At 41.7% G+C, this 17,889-nt stretch overlaps 1 protein-coding gene across 1 annotated transcript in view; it reads left to right on the top strand.

Moving 5' to 3' along the window:
- Window positions 1–17,889, top strand: part of LOC149322079 (F-box and WD repeat domain containing protein 10B-like) — a 36,879-nt gene that overhangs the window by 9,862 nt on the left and 9,128 nt on the right. The window contains exons 5-11 of the mRNA XM_089507410.1: window positions 328–444; window positions 816–925; window positions 3,404–3,607; window positions 5,946–6,067; window positions 8,597–8,745; window positions 12,606–12,748; window positions 15,644–15,802. Of these exons, the coding sequence (XP_089363536.1) occupies window positions 328–444; window positions 816–925; window positions 3,404–3,607; window positions 5,946–6,067; window positions 8,597–8,745; window positions 12,606–12,748; window positions 15,644–15,802 (1,004 nt within the window). The remainder of the gene's footprint in view (window positions 1–327; window positions 445–815; window positions 926–3,403; window positions 3,608–5,945; window positions 6,068–8,596; window positions 8,746–12,605; window positions 12,749–15,643; window positions 15,803–17,889) is intronic.

Here is a 17,889-nt window from a genome sequence, read left to right on the forward strand (position 1 = left end):
AGTGTTGGACTAGGACTCTGGACCAGATATCCTGCTTGGTCATGAAGCCTACTGGGTGACCTTAGGCAAGTGACATGCTCTCAGCTTCAGAGGAAGGCAAAAGCAAACCTCCTCTGAACGAATCTTGCCCCCCCCCCAAAAAAAACCCCATGATAGGATTGTCTTAGGGTTGCCATGTTGGAAATGACTTGAAGCCACACACACACACACACACACACACACACACACACACACACATTGTGGGGATGCCTTTTCAGTACCAGTGTCTTTATTGAAGGGCCACTGTCATGTTTAAATAATTATGTGGTGTCTCTTATTTTTTTGCAGGGGATGTGTCCTAAGAGACCAATTGGCAACTATGCCAAAATAGTCAACGTTGCCATTCCTCAGATTAATCAAAATGGTGACATTGTCCCAGTCAGAAGCAGGAGCAAGATCCACAAGGTACTTTATGGGTGTTCTGCATTCCTGGGATTTCTCGAACTATATTTCAGTAGGCAATGAAAAATTCTTAGGCTGTACTTGGTTACCTATCACTGGTGAATTTGTGTCTATGGATAACATCATGAAAGGAAACTTGGAGCATGGAAGAGTGGTGCTTTGTCAGCCTGAAGCTGCCACTCTTTCCCTTCATGTCTACTCAGCCATTTGTGGGAATGTGTACTAGTCCTATCCTAGACAGCTTCCATACTGGTTAGGTTGGCTCCTGGTGTGTTTCTTGAGAGGGAAATCTAGGAGTGGGAAGTCATTTACTTCTTTCTGTGCTGTTTTATCTCTTATCACCAAATCACTATTGTTCTTCACTCTGCTTTAAGGAATTTGAACACTTGCATAAAGCTTATCATGGCCAGTTGACAGACAGTATCAAGTTAGAAGAAAGGAATGTCTTCTGCAGCAGCTATAACGTTCGTGTTCTAATAGACAGGTATGTGAACACACGAAGGGCAATCTTTCCTTTACAGTTGCTTTTTAAAATGTATTTTTAGGGCATATTCAGACAAGGAAGAAATCTTTGAGAGAATCAAGACTTCTTCCTGCACGGTTTTGCATCCAAATTCTTTCTTGAAATAGCATGGGCTTCCCTCACAAACACCCTCCCTTGTGCTCCCCATCACATGTCACATCTCAGCACAGATATTTCAGAAACTGCCTTCCACCAATTTCCACTGAGACATTTTAAATTATTATTCAGGGGCTATTGTCAAAGGATTAAAGTGTTTTAAAAATACTACATTAGATAAGCATTAGCGTCATTTTCTTTTATTGCTAGCATTCCTCTTTCCTTGGATTGATTTTTGTTGCATCTTTTGTCCTAGGAACAGTCATTATGTTGCTTGGTCATTATGTTGCTTGGTGGTGGCCATCTTAGCTAGCTCCAAGATAACAGAAACACATGGAGAACTACATTTCATTCCAGGAAATACATTAATTTAATTTAACAGAGTGGGTATAAAAAAAAATTCTTGTAAGAGCTGCAAGTTCCCTGGGGATACATACTTCAGAATGGGAAAAACATCATGTGGATCTCAAAACAATCAAACGAAAGCAAAACAAAAGCACCCCCCAAAAACAAACAAGAAAACAAAGACTGGAAAGGATAGGATCACCAATTAGCAGACATTAATCCTCTTTTGCTTTAGCCTCCCAGCCTGAGGCCAGCCATCAGCACAGAACAATACACATTTAAATCACTCCTGCATTCCCAGACTTGCACAGTATATATACACCCAATTTTTCTAGGCAAAGCATTCTCTGAAGATGCCAGCCATGGATGCTGGTGAAACGTAAGGAAGAAATTTTTCTGGAACATGGCCACATAGCCTGAAAAACCCACAAAAAACTCTCTAAGTGGTTTACAATCTGTAAGCCACTTGCTCCCAACAAGTTGGGTACTCATTTTACCCACCTACGAGAGGATGGAAGGATAAGTGAACCTTGCAGCCCCTGTGATTGAACTCAGAACCTTGTGGCTGCAGCAGTACTGGCATTTAACCACTGTGTCACCAGGGCACAATGTTGGATAAGGCATAAAATACGAGAGCAGAAGACAGTACAAATGGTTGCAAGGGTCAAGTAGCTTTTCTAGCAAGTGTTGCCACTGCTTCTGCAAGCAGGACTGAGGATATGTTCTGAGCTTTGCTCAGACTAAGTAGGTACAAGCTTAAACAGTAGTTGCTTAGGAGACTGTCTGTTAAGGACCAAGATAGCTGCCTTCAATTCCACTATGGAAGAAAGTTGTAACTAAAGATACAAATGAAAGAAATAAAAGAATCAAAGACGGGATACAGATGGGGAAAAGGGGGTGGTGAGACTCCACCCCTTTTTGCCCCTGATGGAGGCTGCAGCTATCATGTTATGCCCAAGACTGTAAGGGCTACCTGTTTATCCTGAGAGCGTGTAATGAAAATCTCCCTCTCCGTGGACTTATTCACCGCAGGGCTGACACAGACATTGAGATACTAAATTTGGTTTTAAGCACCATGCATGTAACATTTATTAAATCACTAAAGTAATACGATCATTGATTATCAAGAGCAGTTTCACTCACACATTCATACAATACTCACACACACTTTCCTTCCGCTGAACATTGATCAGGTGTTCTCGAAGGTTGGGGATGACACCGTTGCCACAGTAGATGCCAACAAAATGGAGATGAAAGTCCAGGGTCTTTATACTTTTTCTTCTCTCTGGCTCTTGGTTGCTGAAGTCTCGCAATATTGCAGCCCATTACTCAACTTCTTCTTTCGGGAAGAGAGACAGGTTGTTCAGATCTGTCCGTGTTCAAAGCAACTCGCTCTGTTCAAAGCCCTCCATTGTCCTCTCAGTTCCTCTTCATGGCGACTCAGGAGATAAGGTCCTTCCTGGTCATGGTTCGTGACACCTGGACGGCACCCCGCTTCAGCTTCCAAGTTCCTCAAACTTTCCTCGCCTCAGTTGCCAAATACCTTCGTCACATCAATGCTTTGCGCGGAACCATCTTGTTTGGTCCTTTAGCTATGTTTAAAGCACAATTCCTTGGTTCTTTGGTTCTTCGGCTCTGGGTTTAAGTCAGAACTCACTCATTCGTCTTACAATCAAACAGTGCGGCCTTCAGGAGCCCAAAAAAGAATCCACTCCAAGCGGGTTCTTCTTAGGGTGCGCATGGGGCACCATTGGTGCCCTCACACGTGCTGATGACATCTGCATGGTGTGGAGCCATTTGGACATTGCGCCACACACAGATCATCATGGCAGCACCTGTGGGGATGGGGGCAAGCCATTATGGTGCGGTAGGGCTTGAGAGCGTGCGGATGTTCCGCTTTCCTGAGCCCTAAAATTGGCCCCTGGCCGGTGCTTTGCACCAGTCTGTACCAGGCCAAAATAAACCAGGTCTTCACTAGAGCTTCTGCTTTCTCTCCAGTGAGGATCCGAACACAGTGATTCACTATACTGGTGGCAAATTGGTGGCCTATGGTTCTGCAGATCGAAAAATCCATCTTATGAATGTGGCTGACCTGAAGCCTGTCCCACCTCTTCTTCGTGGACATGCTGGTAGCATCCGGGCTCTCTACCTCAATGAACAGAAAGGGTTCCTTCTGAGTGGCAGCTATGATCTTAGTATCCGGTAAGCTGTGACAGACCTAGTCAAAGCATTTGAGCACCCTACAATTGGAAAATCCCATTGAAATCAATGCTGCATATGTGCTTTTGATGGGACTTTACAGTTCCTTTGTAGACAGTTCTTGTAGCACCTTTGATACTAACAGAAAGAAAGAAAGAAAGAAAGAAAGAAAGAAAGTCTTTCAGTTACTCTCAAAGGTGCTACAAGATCTTTCTACATACTGATTCCACAGACTCATGGCTATATCTTTGAATTCTACCAATATAGTTCCCTTATCATTGTGTCCCCTGACTCTAACGTTGGGTTAGGTTGGGCTAAGTTGAAGCCCACTAATAGAACATGGGAGAATTTTTAAAGAATTCTTTGGAAAACTGAGCAAGATCAAGGGAGTTGCTTATATCGCTGGGGCCTGAATGAGCGAATAAACGCATGAGAAAATTCCATTGGTGGCCGCTCTTACTTAAATAATTTCACAAAAAAGAAACCCACCATAACAGGTCTGCTGCTCCATTTTTTTAAAAAAATCACCAAAGTAGTAGTGATGGCCAGTTCGTTTTTAATATTTTTTTGCTTCAAAATGCTCTCTATGGGATTTGATGGCATTTCAGCCACATTTTGAATGCCTCTTAGGCCAATTTAGGCCAAAGAGAGACCTTTTGTGAATCAGAAAGTGAAAATGATAAACCTCTACTTACTTCCTCTGGTTAACAAAGCCCTCTCCTGAGCCTAAGATGGCTCAGGAAAGCCCAGAAACATAGCAAAAATGCCCTCATATCCCCTAGAGGACATTTGGGGACAAAAAATTGTGGGGGTGGTTGGGGGGGCAATAGTCCTCCAAGGTCTCTTGAGTGGCTAATACAGTCTGTAGCCTTTCACAGTTGCCCACCAATACCAAGAAGCAGGCAAAACCATATAGACAATATATGTTTCTGCAGCTGGGGGAGGAAGAGAACTCACTGGACTGGTCTTAACAAGAAGCAGACTGTTTCAGGTGGCAAATTCCAGGGGGAGTAGCATTTTCCTGCCCCCAGAATAGATATCTGGATATCATCTTAAAAAAACCAAACCTCTCAGGACTTCTTGCTGCCTGAGGTGAAAGCCAATGTTCACAAGCCAAATTGAATGGTAATTGAATCTTTCTTAAATGCTAGCAACAGGGCAGATTCCTATATGGCATCTGAGGACAGGTTTGCTTAAAAGGGTGGTGAGTGTTATGCCTGGCACCCAGAGTAATGTTCCTCCACCACTGCACATTCAACAGTGCTGAGGCAGCAGAGGTAGTAGTGGCTGAGGAAACTAGAGCCAGCCCTGATAGCCCCAGTCCACTGGAACACAAGAGATAATACTGTGTTTTTATTGTTGAGGAACAATCTAAGGCTGGTTCTGAGAAGTGAGTTTCTGACTAAACAGCAGGTTGGCAAGTTATTACTGAAAACTGATACACTGCTCTATTCCATTACAAGGTGGTTCAAATGGTAATACAGTCCAATTAACGGACAGAATAAATCAGCAGTTCAACAAACATGAAGCAATAGCATCACAAATTAAGAGCACTTATTTCAAGTGGTTATCTGAAGTCCAGTTTGATCATGCTCCATATTTTTCACTGGATTGAATAATACCCCACATATGTAACAAAGAAACTTATACATTTGTTAATACCATGTGTTAGCTTCTATTTCACAATACCTTACAACCAAATACCAAAGATCTTTAAACTTCAGTAAACACTAGCTGAATTATAAAATAAGATATCCAACAAGTAGAATAATTTGGTCAAAAAGGTATGGGTGATTGGAATGGTAATGCATTTCTAAAATCTTCAGGATGATTTTGAAACATGGGTCTGAAGACGCAAGCAAAACGTTTAACCTTCATTTTACATAAATTGCTAGTGTAAATCTACAGTGCAGAGACAATGCAGTCTGACATCACCAAGTGCTGGTGCCTCACAAAACTACAAATCCCAGTATTCTGTAAGATGGAGCAATGGCAGTTAAAGTGTCAAACTGAATTATTTCTACAGTGTAGATGCACCCTTCGTCTCCATACTGGCCCTACATATTAGTCAAGATGAATTATCAACATATTAGGCAATGTGAGTTTACCTGGTAGTTTACTACACTATCACAATCTGTACGTACAAGAATGTTGTACAGAACAACCCCAACACAGATACTAGTTCCCAAAGTTCTGGCTTAGTGGTGGTAATTGGGCAGGACTTGGAGCTCCTGTATGGGGCTGTTCTAAATGTCTACCACCAATAACTCCTTACATTTGTTACATGATTGTTTCCTTTCCCATGTTCTCTTCTGTGTTCTCTCCTGTTCTGTGTTTTTAGAATGTGGACTATCTTCTTTGGAACATGTGTTAAAATTTTTAACGGGCACTCGGGAAGCATTACTTGCTTGGATATGTATAAGAACAGATTTGTATCCGGATCTAAAGACTGCACAGCAAAAAGTGAGCAAGCAGAGGCAGTACGTCTCCTGGGGACCCAGGAAGTGTCATCAACTTTGGTTAAATCTTAGATCTGTACTATGGAAATATACAATACGTAGAATAAGGATATAATTAGTAGTGAAGCCTGCAGCAAAATGTTGCCATATAACCTGTTGCTCAACTTCTAACAGGAATGCTCCAGTCTAGGGTGCCAGAAAATTACGTAGCTATTCATGCCTATAGGATACTATAAACTGTAGAAGCCTATTTATCCACACGTAACTGGTCATTTTTCCAACTGACAGTCAGTGTCCAATTGCTACAATTAATGCAGGAGCAGAGAATTCCATATAAAAGACAATATATCTTGATTGGGAAGGGTTTTTTCCCCATTAAAGAAGGTGCCCTCTCCTCTTTTAAAAGAATTTTTGTATACTGTGGTCTCATTTTGCCTCCAACCTTGCTGGCACTCAGCTTCTTGAATCTATCAGAGAACTCATGCATGTGTGCACCCATGTACAAATACCACTTTTCATATGCTGATAAGACTTTAACACTAACCTCTGACCAGGTTCCTTAGTTCTGCCTTGCCTCACCTCACCAACTAGTCTTAGGAGGGGGAAAAAAAGAGAAACTCAGTGGAGGAGATATTATAGTTAAATATATCAAACCTTGGTGCCTGTTTTGGTAAGGGTTACAAGTCGGACAGAAGACTGCCCTATGCTTAGCATGTCTGTATCTTTGGCGCGTTACAGACCGCCCCTTTGGGGCGGCCTGTAGTCGCACCTTGCCGGATCGGGGCCTCAGCGGCCAGAGCGGCAGCCGCTGAGGCCACGATCTGCCACTTTCCGGGCTGTGGGGAAGTGGCAAAAGGCCCCTTCCCTGCAGCCTGGAAAGGGGTGTCCTTGGGGCTTCAAGCCCCAAGGACACCCCGTGGCGGCGGGGAGAAGGAGAAAGGAGCCGTTTGGCCCCTTTCTCCTTTGGTCCGCTGGGCGCAACCATGTGAAGGCTGCGCCCAGCGGACCAAACCAGGAAGGAGCTCCGAAACGGAGCTCCTTCCAGGGTCGCGGAAAGGGCGCCCTAGGCGCCCTGCCGCGACCCCAATACGTCACAACCACACCACCTCGTTTGGAGGCGGCGCGGTGGTGACGTATCAATGGCAGTGGCTGTGTGGAATGGCCGCTGCCATTTTGTGCGCGCACAGCGCGCACTAGGGTTAGAGCGGTGCAGAAGCACTGCCCCGCCTTAACCCTAGTATGCACTCCGCGCGTACTTTTTAGCCCGTATGTAATGGGCCTTTGTTAGGGTTAGGAAGAATATTTGGAGTTTATCACACGGGAGGAATTTCTCTTCATTTCGAATGAAAAGAAAGTGGGACCAGAACGCATTCATGTGAATCTGCAAGTTCAGCGAATTTATGTGAATTTGAATTGCATTCGAACTGACTTCCCATTGCCCGAAAATAGCTTGCCATTGCCCGAAATTGCGTGTGATCACCTCTCACGCAATAACGTGAAACCCCATGATTGCATTCTGACTGACTTCCCATTGCCCGAAATTGTGTGTGGTAGTCTATCACACAATAATCTTAAACCCCATGATTGCGTTTGGATTGCCATTGGATTATATTTCTAATTTCCCTTGTCTGATAAACTCCTTTGTTAATACTTGAGAAAGGAGATCAAGTTCAGAAAGGAAGGACAGAAGAAATAACAGCAAATGACAGACTAGCATGAAGTTTGAGATTTCTTTGGAAGAAACTGGTTTACATAAAATACTTGTTTTGCACAAAAATATGGTTTCTGTACAGAAACATGCTTTCTGAACAGGAATTGCTGTTTCCTGCACAATAATATAGTTTTAAGCACAGAAAACACATTTTGTGTTCCCCACCCCACCCTACTTGTATATCTGTGCAGGCTAATATTCCTGAGGGGTATCCTGAACAAGTCATGGTCAGACCGTGCACTGACTACTGCATATTTTGGGGGCACTGGGAAGAAAAGTATTGATATTAGTAATTCTTGCCTGCAATAATGAAGTGAGCAAAGCTTTACATACACTACTTAGTCTTTGCGATCATCTCTGAGACTCCATCCTTATCTCTATTTATTTCAGTTCAACTGCAACAGGTGGCTTAGTTAACTGCCTTGCTGGATTGTATGTGTATTTGTCATTCTTTTTCACTTTCCTGCTTGCCCTTTTCTTCATGTATGTTAAGTTTTCTTATTTTCTGGGGGAATGCCTTTGAAAGATATGTTTTCTAAAGATTTTTTAAATGTATCTACATACTTCAGAATGTCTTCAGTCATAAACATCCTTCCTATTGTTTCCCTGTGATTCCATTTTGGTTCAAGTTTTGCCATTTATTAAGAGTTTGTTATGATTGGGAATGATAATGATATTCTAGGATTGACAAACTGTGTGCATGATAAAAATATGTTTTAGACTTAACTAGTACTACAGTACTACAAGATTCTTTTTTTCCATGTAAACATGCTTTGAATTCTACTGAAAATTAATTAACTGCTCTTTTCTTATTCCTTGCAGTGTGGGATATAGACACTGGGAAATGTCTCAAGACTTTTGCACATAAAGGTATTGTTTGGGCTGCTAAAATAAATGAGACTCATGTTGTGAGTTGCTGTGACCGGGGTGCAGTGAAAGTGTGGCATGCTGAGACATTTATGCTGATCAAGGTATGACTTTATCCTGGGTCCAGTGCTATTTAACATCTACTGTATATCAATGACTTGGATGACAGAATTGGGGACATAGTTATCAAATTTGCAGATGACACCAAATTAGGAGTAGCTAATACCCCAGAGGAGAGGATCAAAATTCAAAATGACCTGAATAGTCTAGAAAGCTGGGCCAAAGTTAACAAAATGAAATTCAATACAGAGAAATGTAAGGTACTGCACTTAGGATGGGAAAATGAAATGCACAGATATAAGATGGGGGACACCTTGAAGGGGTGTAATATTGAGGGTGGAACAAGCTTGGTTTCTGCTGCTCCAGAAACTAGAACACGGAACAATGGATGCAAGCTACAGGAAAAGAGATTCCACCTCAACATTAGGAGGAACTTCCTAACTGTAAGGGCTGTTCAACAGTGGAACACACTCCCTTGGAGAATGGTGGAGATTCCTTCTTTGGAGGTCTTTAAACAGAGGCTGGATGGCCATCTGTTGGGTATGCTTTGATTGAGAGTTCCTGCATGGCAAGTGGTTGGACTGGATGGCCCTTGTGGTCTCTTCCAACTCTATGATTCTATGATTTTTATAATGGTGTCTGATTTATATTCAGTATCTTGTACCAATATTTTGACTCAACATCTTGCACCAAGCTTAATATGAAATTAGAAACTAGCAATGCAATAACTTCTGGAACCAAAGGAGAGGAGATTTCCATTGGCATAAAGGGAACATCTGTCCCAGGAGATCTAGTTATACTAATGGAAAGCTCTCCAGTTGTAAATCTATTGATGGTGGAATTCCCTTGGTGGTAGGCCCTAAAGCAGATGTTCTAGAGGCAGGGTAGGCAAACTGGAGATGGCATTTTATCCATAGATAAAAGGCCTTTGCATTCTCCTAAGAAACTTCATGCCCTTTGCATTCTCCTAAGAAACTCCATGCCCTTCAGTATGGCATAGCATCTTCCTCTCCTGTTGCTTCCAATGGGAGGTAGTTTAAAACCAAAACACCTTAAAGAAAGAAAGTGTGCTTGCCCTGATTGGTGTGAGGCTGCAGGACTTTGGAAATGCCAGATGGGCCACGATTTCCCTCTCTTGGATCACCTGGGACAGCTGTGTCAATTTAAAAAACAAAGTTGCGATTAGCATTTCCTAACTATAGGTCAGTCAAACAAAGGCAGTCTTCTGCATTCCAAACAGAAGACAGGACTCTTAGTGACCACTCATTAAAAAGCTAGCAATCACAACATACTTTCCTTGGGATAAGGGGATATTCAGAATCACAGGCTCTTAAGAGTTGGAAAGGGACACAAGGGTTGTGATGTCCTGCCAGGACTGATTGAAATTTCCCCTGCATTTTCTTTCGTGTTGGTTCAGGCCTTAGATTATTTTAGTGTAGAAAAGTCATTGTATTAGTTTGTGGGAGGAGCTGTAGGTTTCCCCTGCATTATTTCCAGGTTTGGTTTGCCCTTTCCCAGCATGCTGTGCTGTAGCTAGAGGTTTTTAGTTGGGCAACAGTCTTTGCTGAGAGCAAGCAGAGAGCTGTCTTTTGGTGGCAAGCAGGCCCAGACAGCTGGAAAGGGCATTTCTTACATCTCAGCCAAATTAGTTACCAACTCAGCCAAATTAGTTACCAACTCAGCCAAATTAGTTACCAACTCAGCCAAATTAGTTACCATCAGCAAGTGAATAGAAGATTTCAGGAGCTAAAAGACCCTGCACCAGCTCCATTGAGTGAGGAGAGCAAACCATCAGACCCAGAAAGATGACAACCTGAAGATTGCTGCAACTGTAAAGTACCTTTTGTTTAGAGCTGGGGAGGAGAAAACTCTTTATTTTGTCCTTTAAATTAAATTTCCCCCCTTTTGAACTTTACATTCAGCTTCAGAGCCTTTTTTGGGTAGAAGAGTTTGATCTCACCAGGGTACCGGCGTTGCACACCCAAACCTGCCACCACCTTAAGTTGGGTGTGTCTTCATAAGGGTCATCTAGTTCAACACCCTACTATACAGATATACACAAGTAAAGTACTTCTGAAAGATGTCCATCCAACCTTTGTTAAATTATCTCCAAAGAAAGAGAGTCCACCACCTTCCAAGGCAATCCATTTCTTACAGTCAAGAGGTTTTCCTTAACATTTAGATGGAATCTTTCTTGTAATTTGAATCCATTGCTCTGTGTCTTAGGCGCAGTACAGACCGCCAGGAAGAGGCAGCCGGGAGCTGCCTCTCGTTGCTGTGCAGCGTTACCACAGCAACCAAATTGCGTGGTACCGCTATGCAGCAACAAAGGAGCATGCAGAAGTTACTCCTTTTTTGTGGCGCAGCTGCACCGCCACAAAGCAGCAGAGACGGCACAATGGTGTTGCAGCCGCACAGCGTTGTTTGGATGCTGCGTGGCTGCGACGTCATAGCTGTGCATGCCATCTGGATGGTGCTGTGCAGTTGCGATGCCCTCATCATGTGCTAGGGTTACGGGGCGTGTGCACGCGCCGCCCCGAGCTACCCTAGCACATCACAGTGACACTGCAAAGGGCCGGTATGTACCGGGCCTTTAGTCTTGGGAGTAGCTGAAAACAAGTTCATCCCATCTTCTACATGACATGCCTTCAGTTATTTAAAGATAGCTATCATGTCACCTGTCTTCTCTTCCCCAAGCTAAACATACCCGTTTCCCTCATTCATTCCTCATAAGGCCTAGTTTCCAGACTTTTGATCATCTTTGGTTGCCCTTCTATGAAAACATTCCAGTCTGTCAATATCTTTCTTGAACTTTCATACACAGAATGGGATATAGTTGTCCAGGTGAAGTCTTTAAAAAGCAGAATAGAGTGGCACTACTACACCCCTTGAGTTGGACACTGTATTCCCATTGATGCAGCCCAGAACTGCATTGGCTGCTGCGTTACACTATTTTTTTTATTATGTAGTGAGGTCTTGTAGCACCTTTGAGAATAACTGAAAAAAAGAAGTTGGCAGCAGGAGCTTTCGTAGCCTTAAACCAAATGCCTCTGATAGGTAGATCTCTCTACATACTGATTCTACAGGCTAACATGGTTATATCTTTGAACGCTACCACTGTTTATTGTTTGTATAGAGTGTTGTTAGTTTTTTTTTTTTTTACTGCTCTTAATTATTAACTTTGTATTATTTCATGCTAATGTTTCAATTGTCTTACTCTTTGATGTACACCGCTGTGATCGATGGAATAGCGGTATAGAAATAAATTATTATTATTATTATTATTATTATTATTATTCATATTTAGCTTGTAGTCTATTAAGACCTCTATATCCTTTCCACACATACATCTTTCAAGCCAGGTCTTGCATTTGTGTATTTCATTTTTTTCTGCCTATCTGTATACTCTATATCCCTGTAGAAATTCATTCTGTAAGCAGGATATATCAAAAGTTTTTGCAAACCTTATTACTGTATATCCTATTTCCCAGACTATTCCTATGTACATAGTTGATTACACACAGAGAATTCTAAATGGTGAGGCAAAACATCTGTCTGTAAAAGCTATGGTGATTCTTCTTCAACAAGACTTGTCCTTTTATGTTTAGCAATTTGAGATTTGATTGTTTTTGACAAGTTTTCCTAGGTCAGATGAAAGGCAGTCATGACTATTTATTGGATCTACTATTCATTTTCAGTAGTACTGCACTGATTGTCTTTCTAGTAAGAAGCAAGCTTTAACAACAGGTTTCATATGTTCATCTAAATCTATGGGGAAGCCCATGGAAGAATGTTCTTTCTTTGAATGTCAGTATTTGCCAATAAAGTTAATAATCAGTGTTAAACATGTAAAGCCTTGAGGTACCTAAACTGCACATACACAAAAGCATCTTTCTTTTTTCAGACTTTAGAAGGCCACTTAGGTCCCGTGAAATGCCTGTCATTTGATAACTGGCATCTTGTGTCAGGAAGCAATGATGGCTATGTCTTGGGATGGAGCATGATGGGAAAACATAAGAGATGCCTGATGGCATTCAGACACCCTATGTAGGTATTATTTAGTGCACAATGAAAACTATAGAAAATAATTGTGTTGACTGTTTTCTTATGTCTTTAAAATTCTGCCTACTGAAAGTTATCCACCCAAATTCTGTGACTGAGTAATGGGAACATTTGTTAGAGAAGCAACCTAAAGGTCAATGGCATTTCTGAAGGAGCTAGGGGAGATCTGCTGTTGAAATGGGAAAAACATTTATGGGACAGCTATCACCAGGACACACCATAGTGCTGGGCTTTATGGAAGGATGACTAAAAAAAGGTCATTGTTGAAACAAATACATATAAAAATCTGTTTGGAATTTGCAAAAAGGCAGGTGGGAAATACTGCACATATGTAAGGGTCTGATCACAATTGAACTATTTGGCCTTGTTGCAAAACACTATGTACAGCATCAAGCCAACAATATGCATTGCCCTGAAAATACTACCTCTACAATGATGGTGGTACCATCATATTTCCTTGGCAGGGACTGAGGGCAACATGGATGGACCCAGATGCAGGGAAATTCTAGAGGAAATTCTCAGTCTCCGAGGGAACAGTGATTGGGGCAGAAGCTCACCTATCAGTAGGACAATGATCATAAACACATAGTTAAAGTAACACTGTAATAGTTTGAAAACAAGAACCTGAATATAAACTAAAGTCAAAGTGAAGCTCAGACATCAATCTGATTGGGAATCTGTGACATTTCTTGGAATTTGCACTCCTGGTTCTCATTCAACCTGACAGAGAGCTGGAGAAAATTTGTCATAAAGAATGGACAAAAATGGCAGGATCCAGACATGCAAAGTTGATAGAAACTTACCCGAGAAGAGTCATAGCAGTCATAGTTGCTAAAGTTTCCAATGTACTGACTCAAATAGCAAGTACATTTCTATACTGCTTGCCAATGTACTCAGCTGTTTACAACGTGCAAGCTAATTGTCCCCGACAAGCTGAATACTCATTTAGTGACTTACAGACTTAGGAGCCCCTGGCTGGTACTGAGGTTTGTGAGTGAGTGGCTGCAGTACAGGCATTTAACCACTGCACCACCGGGGCTCAGGTACAAGTATGTAAATGCTCAAGCAACCAACAACTTGCAGTTTGTTTTTGTTTGCTTAACATTTGGGCTACAATATGATATTTTGCACTTTCACAAGGTTGTGTATCATGTGTGCATCAAGTGGTAACCAATGCCAGTTAGATCAATTTCATTTTCAGGGTGGAATACAACAAGATGTGGAAAAATCAAGGGGAGTGTTAAATACTTCTGCAAGACAATGTAATTATACTCAGTCATATCCTATGTCCTTCGATCCATCCCTTAGCCCTTATACAAGGGATGGGGTATGTCAAGCCATGGGATCAAATTCAACCCTCTGGGGACTCAATGCACCATAAATACAAAACAAACAAAACAAACAGCTTCATTTATATACCGCTTCATACTGAACTAGCAGTCTCTAAGCAGTTTACAACTGTAAGCTAATTTTCCACAACAATCTAGGTGCTCATTTTAGTGACCTCCTTGGAAGGATGCAAGCCTGAGTTGAGCTTGAGCCCTTTAACTGGTATTGAACTTGCAACTTTATGGTTTTGAGTGAGTGGCTGCAGTACAGGCATTTAACCACTGCACCACCAAGGCTCCTAAATGGTCATGTCCACATTCCCATACCATTATTTGGTGGTTTCCCAGTTTTGTATGGGTTTTCCCCATTCCAGAAAAGGTGAAATGTTTATAAGGCTGAACTGGCAGTAAGAGCTTTAAATTAAAATATGCTGGCCTTCCCCCCCCCCCCCCCCCACTTTTTACCTTTGTCCTTATCCATCACCCAAATGTATTCCTAAAATCTTCTTTGAAACTGAATGTAATCCTGAGGCTGAAAGAAGTTCCTCATGCTTGCCTTTCATCCTGCTACAGTTGATTTGATAACAGTTAACAACAAGAATTAAACACTACTAATTTGGAACAGTATAAAAGTATTTTTAAAAACTTAAAGTAGACTACCCACAAAATGAGAAGACCCTTTTGCTTATCAAGTTAATTGCCAAATGCCTGTTTAAAAGGTCTTTGTTTGCAAAGTGGAATGACAATAGAGAGGGTTTCCAGAAGAAAATACCAGTCTGGGAGCAGCCTCTGAGCAGGCCTTGCTGCGTATCCTCACTAGAAGGGCCTATAACAGTGGTAGGACTGAAAGAAAGCCCTTCCCCCAGGATCTTGAGATTCAAGATTTGTGTAGGGAGGTACAATATTTCAGATTGTCTGAAGCTAAATCATAACTAGCATTTTTAAGTGTCCTCTGAAACAAATTGATATAATAGCAAATGAAGCTGTTTCAACAAGAGTTATATATATCCAGTAACCAATCCCTATCAACGCTCTGGCCACAGCTTTTTGGACCTGCTGAAGTTTTTAGTTTCTAACATTACCCCATGTATAATGTGTTACAATAATCCGGACAGGATGTAATCAAGACGTGTATCTGCAGCCAGATTGGACATCCCCAGGAAGAGGTGCAGCAAGAACCAGTTTTAACTGTGCAAATGTACTCCTAGTCACTGCCCATACCTGGGCTTGTACAAACTGCAAGCTGGAGATTTGAAGGGGAGTATAACCCCAGACAGCATAAGAAAATCTTTATTTCCTTACCTACCTTTTGAATGTCGCTAGAGATGCAGGGAAGTGTTTTCCTTACCTGATTCTCTTTCTATGTGTATGCAATTGGTACTAAGGTAGTAGTGATGAAGACTTTTATTGATTTTGAGCTTTTTAAAAAAATCTGCTGCAATTCTGTTCCTGTTTATGTGGAGTGACATTTATTCATCGTCATATAGGACAGACTTTTTATACTGTTTTGCAAGAACAACCATTATTAATAAACTACTTCTTTTGTTTGCAGGGAGGTTCTAGATCTGGGATTTCTCTATCTCAGAGTCATCAGTGGCTGTGCTGATGGGAAGATACGCATATTTAACTTCCTGACTGGAACCTGTCTGAGGGTTATGAGAGCAAATAGCAGAGGAAACCCTGTGGTGTCTTTCTGTATTGCAGAAAACAAGTAGGTCACAGTCATTATATCCACTTCATAAGCATGAATGTACTATATTATACACTTCTGAAGAAATAAGTGAGAAGATATATGATGACCTTCTTGGTAATATAATTCAAAATGTTTTGAGAAACACATGCTCATTACATCATAGTCATTTTAATCATTCAATAAACTTAATAGGACTTGCTTCTGAGGGCTCTTCCAGACTGGCAATTTGTGTTGCATAGTGCTGCAACATTTAATTGTATTGCTTAATGCTTCCTTATTTCTCAAACACTCATGTGACTTTTTAAAAAAAACCTCAATTAAAAAAGAGCACATTTTGATTCATTTGGGGCATCTTGTTTGTAACATTGTTGTTAATGTTAGATGTGAGTGGGAGAAATCCTATTGCAGCCCTCCCCACATGTCTCCAGATGAGGTGCAATCTTCATGTCTTCATTCTTCCCAATGATACTTGACAATTCTTTAAAATCTTTAAATTTTAGCACTACTGATATAAACAGCTATGATAGCATTGCTGTGCACCAAGGAAAAACAGGGGAGTTTATCAGACAAGGAAAATTGGAAGTATAATCTGGCTGCTGTGTGATTGTGCACACAGTAGTTGGCCTATGGGAAGCGATTGGCAGCTGCAATCCCTATGAGGGGGAGAGAGGATAGGAGCAGAATTATGCCCACTCACACCATATGACTCTCTGAGAAGCGGGATTAGCATGGAAGGGACCTACCACATGATGGTAGTAATTGAATAGCAGTGAGGTTGTGTTACCATACCCAACACACACAACCTGCAATGTATATGGGGTTTCATATTTTCATATCTAGAGACAGGCATGTTTTAAGAGGTCATGATGCCTTTGGAACTTAGGAAGCTTCCTATGTGAAAGGCATGTTCACCAGAATACATGTGAAGGATCTACATAATGCCAAAATAAAGGTTACATGGATTTGCCCTCCAGGCATTTCGCATATCCTCTTGCATTGGAGATAAGGGTGGTCCATTGCACTAAAGTGAGTAAGACCATATCTTACCTACCTCTGCCGTGTTCCCAGCCAATTTCCCTATCCATTTATCTTGGGGTTGTCGTACATCCAATCCCTGTTTTATTAATCTAGAGTTAAGGTCATCTACCAAAATTGTCCTTTTTGTCAATTCCATGGGAAAACAATCAAACTCTTTGTACTTTGTGTGAGCATGTTAAATACTTCTTGAGGGCACCAAACAAGATATAAATATCCATCCCACACATGTCCTGTTTGCAATTGTGGTGAGTTACTGCCAGAATACTGTGCAACCATTCAGAGCCTCCCCTTCCCATATCACCCTCAGAAGCTATCTGAACCACACCTCGCTTTCTGTGGATTCATTTTCAGGACTGATAAATATCACCCTCTCTAAACCCTAAGCCTCCGCTATCCAATTTTCCAAATCTCTACTTCAGTCAGCCTTGTATGGTGTTTCAGTGTGAACTGGTACTATATTTGAAGGTGTTATTTAATTTTGCCTTATTAATACAAAAATTAAGGTAAGTATTTTTCTGGCAGGACAATTTTTTTAAAAAAAATTTCAAAGGTAGCTAAAACATGTTTTCCTAAGATTAGTTTAATGTCTGAAAGAAATTTGCACATCTCATTGCTTCCCTGCCTCCCCTCTTGCCTACCACTCCAATCAGCCCTAGCTCTCTTAGGCCTTAAAGACACGGGCCAAAAAAGCAGCTTCTGGCATGGCATTTAGGTGACACATGCTCCCAAAGCAGCCAGCTGCACTCTGGTCCAAAGGACTGGATAAAAAAGGAACCATTTTAATCCAGCTCCTGCAGCGTGCAGCTTGGGACTGCGGCCCGCTTTGGGAGTGGGCCATGTGGTTGCCGTGGTCCCAGCCAAAGGCCGCTCCTTCCCAACCATCTGCTTTGCCCCATAGTCAATGGTGACAGCTTATCAATGTTGTAGTTCAAACATCTGGAGAGACAGAGTCTAAAAGTCTACTTTAAAGATTCAGATGTGTCCCCACATTACATCAGGTCCAGAAGCATAGTCAGTGTATCACAGCCTAATCTTTCATGGATTTCAGACCACCTCTTTCTTTTCTA

Source organism: Sceloporus occidentalis, unplaced genomic scaffold, assembly GCF_023333645.1.
Source record: "Sceloporus occidentalis isolate IW3139 unplaced genomic scaffold, rSceOcc1.0.p SCAF_1, whole genome shotgun sequence".
Lineage (NCBI taxonomy): Eukaryota > Metazoa > Chordata > Lepidosauria > Squamata > Phrynosomatidae > Sceloporus > Sceloporus occidentalis.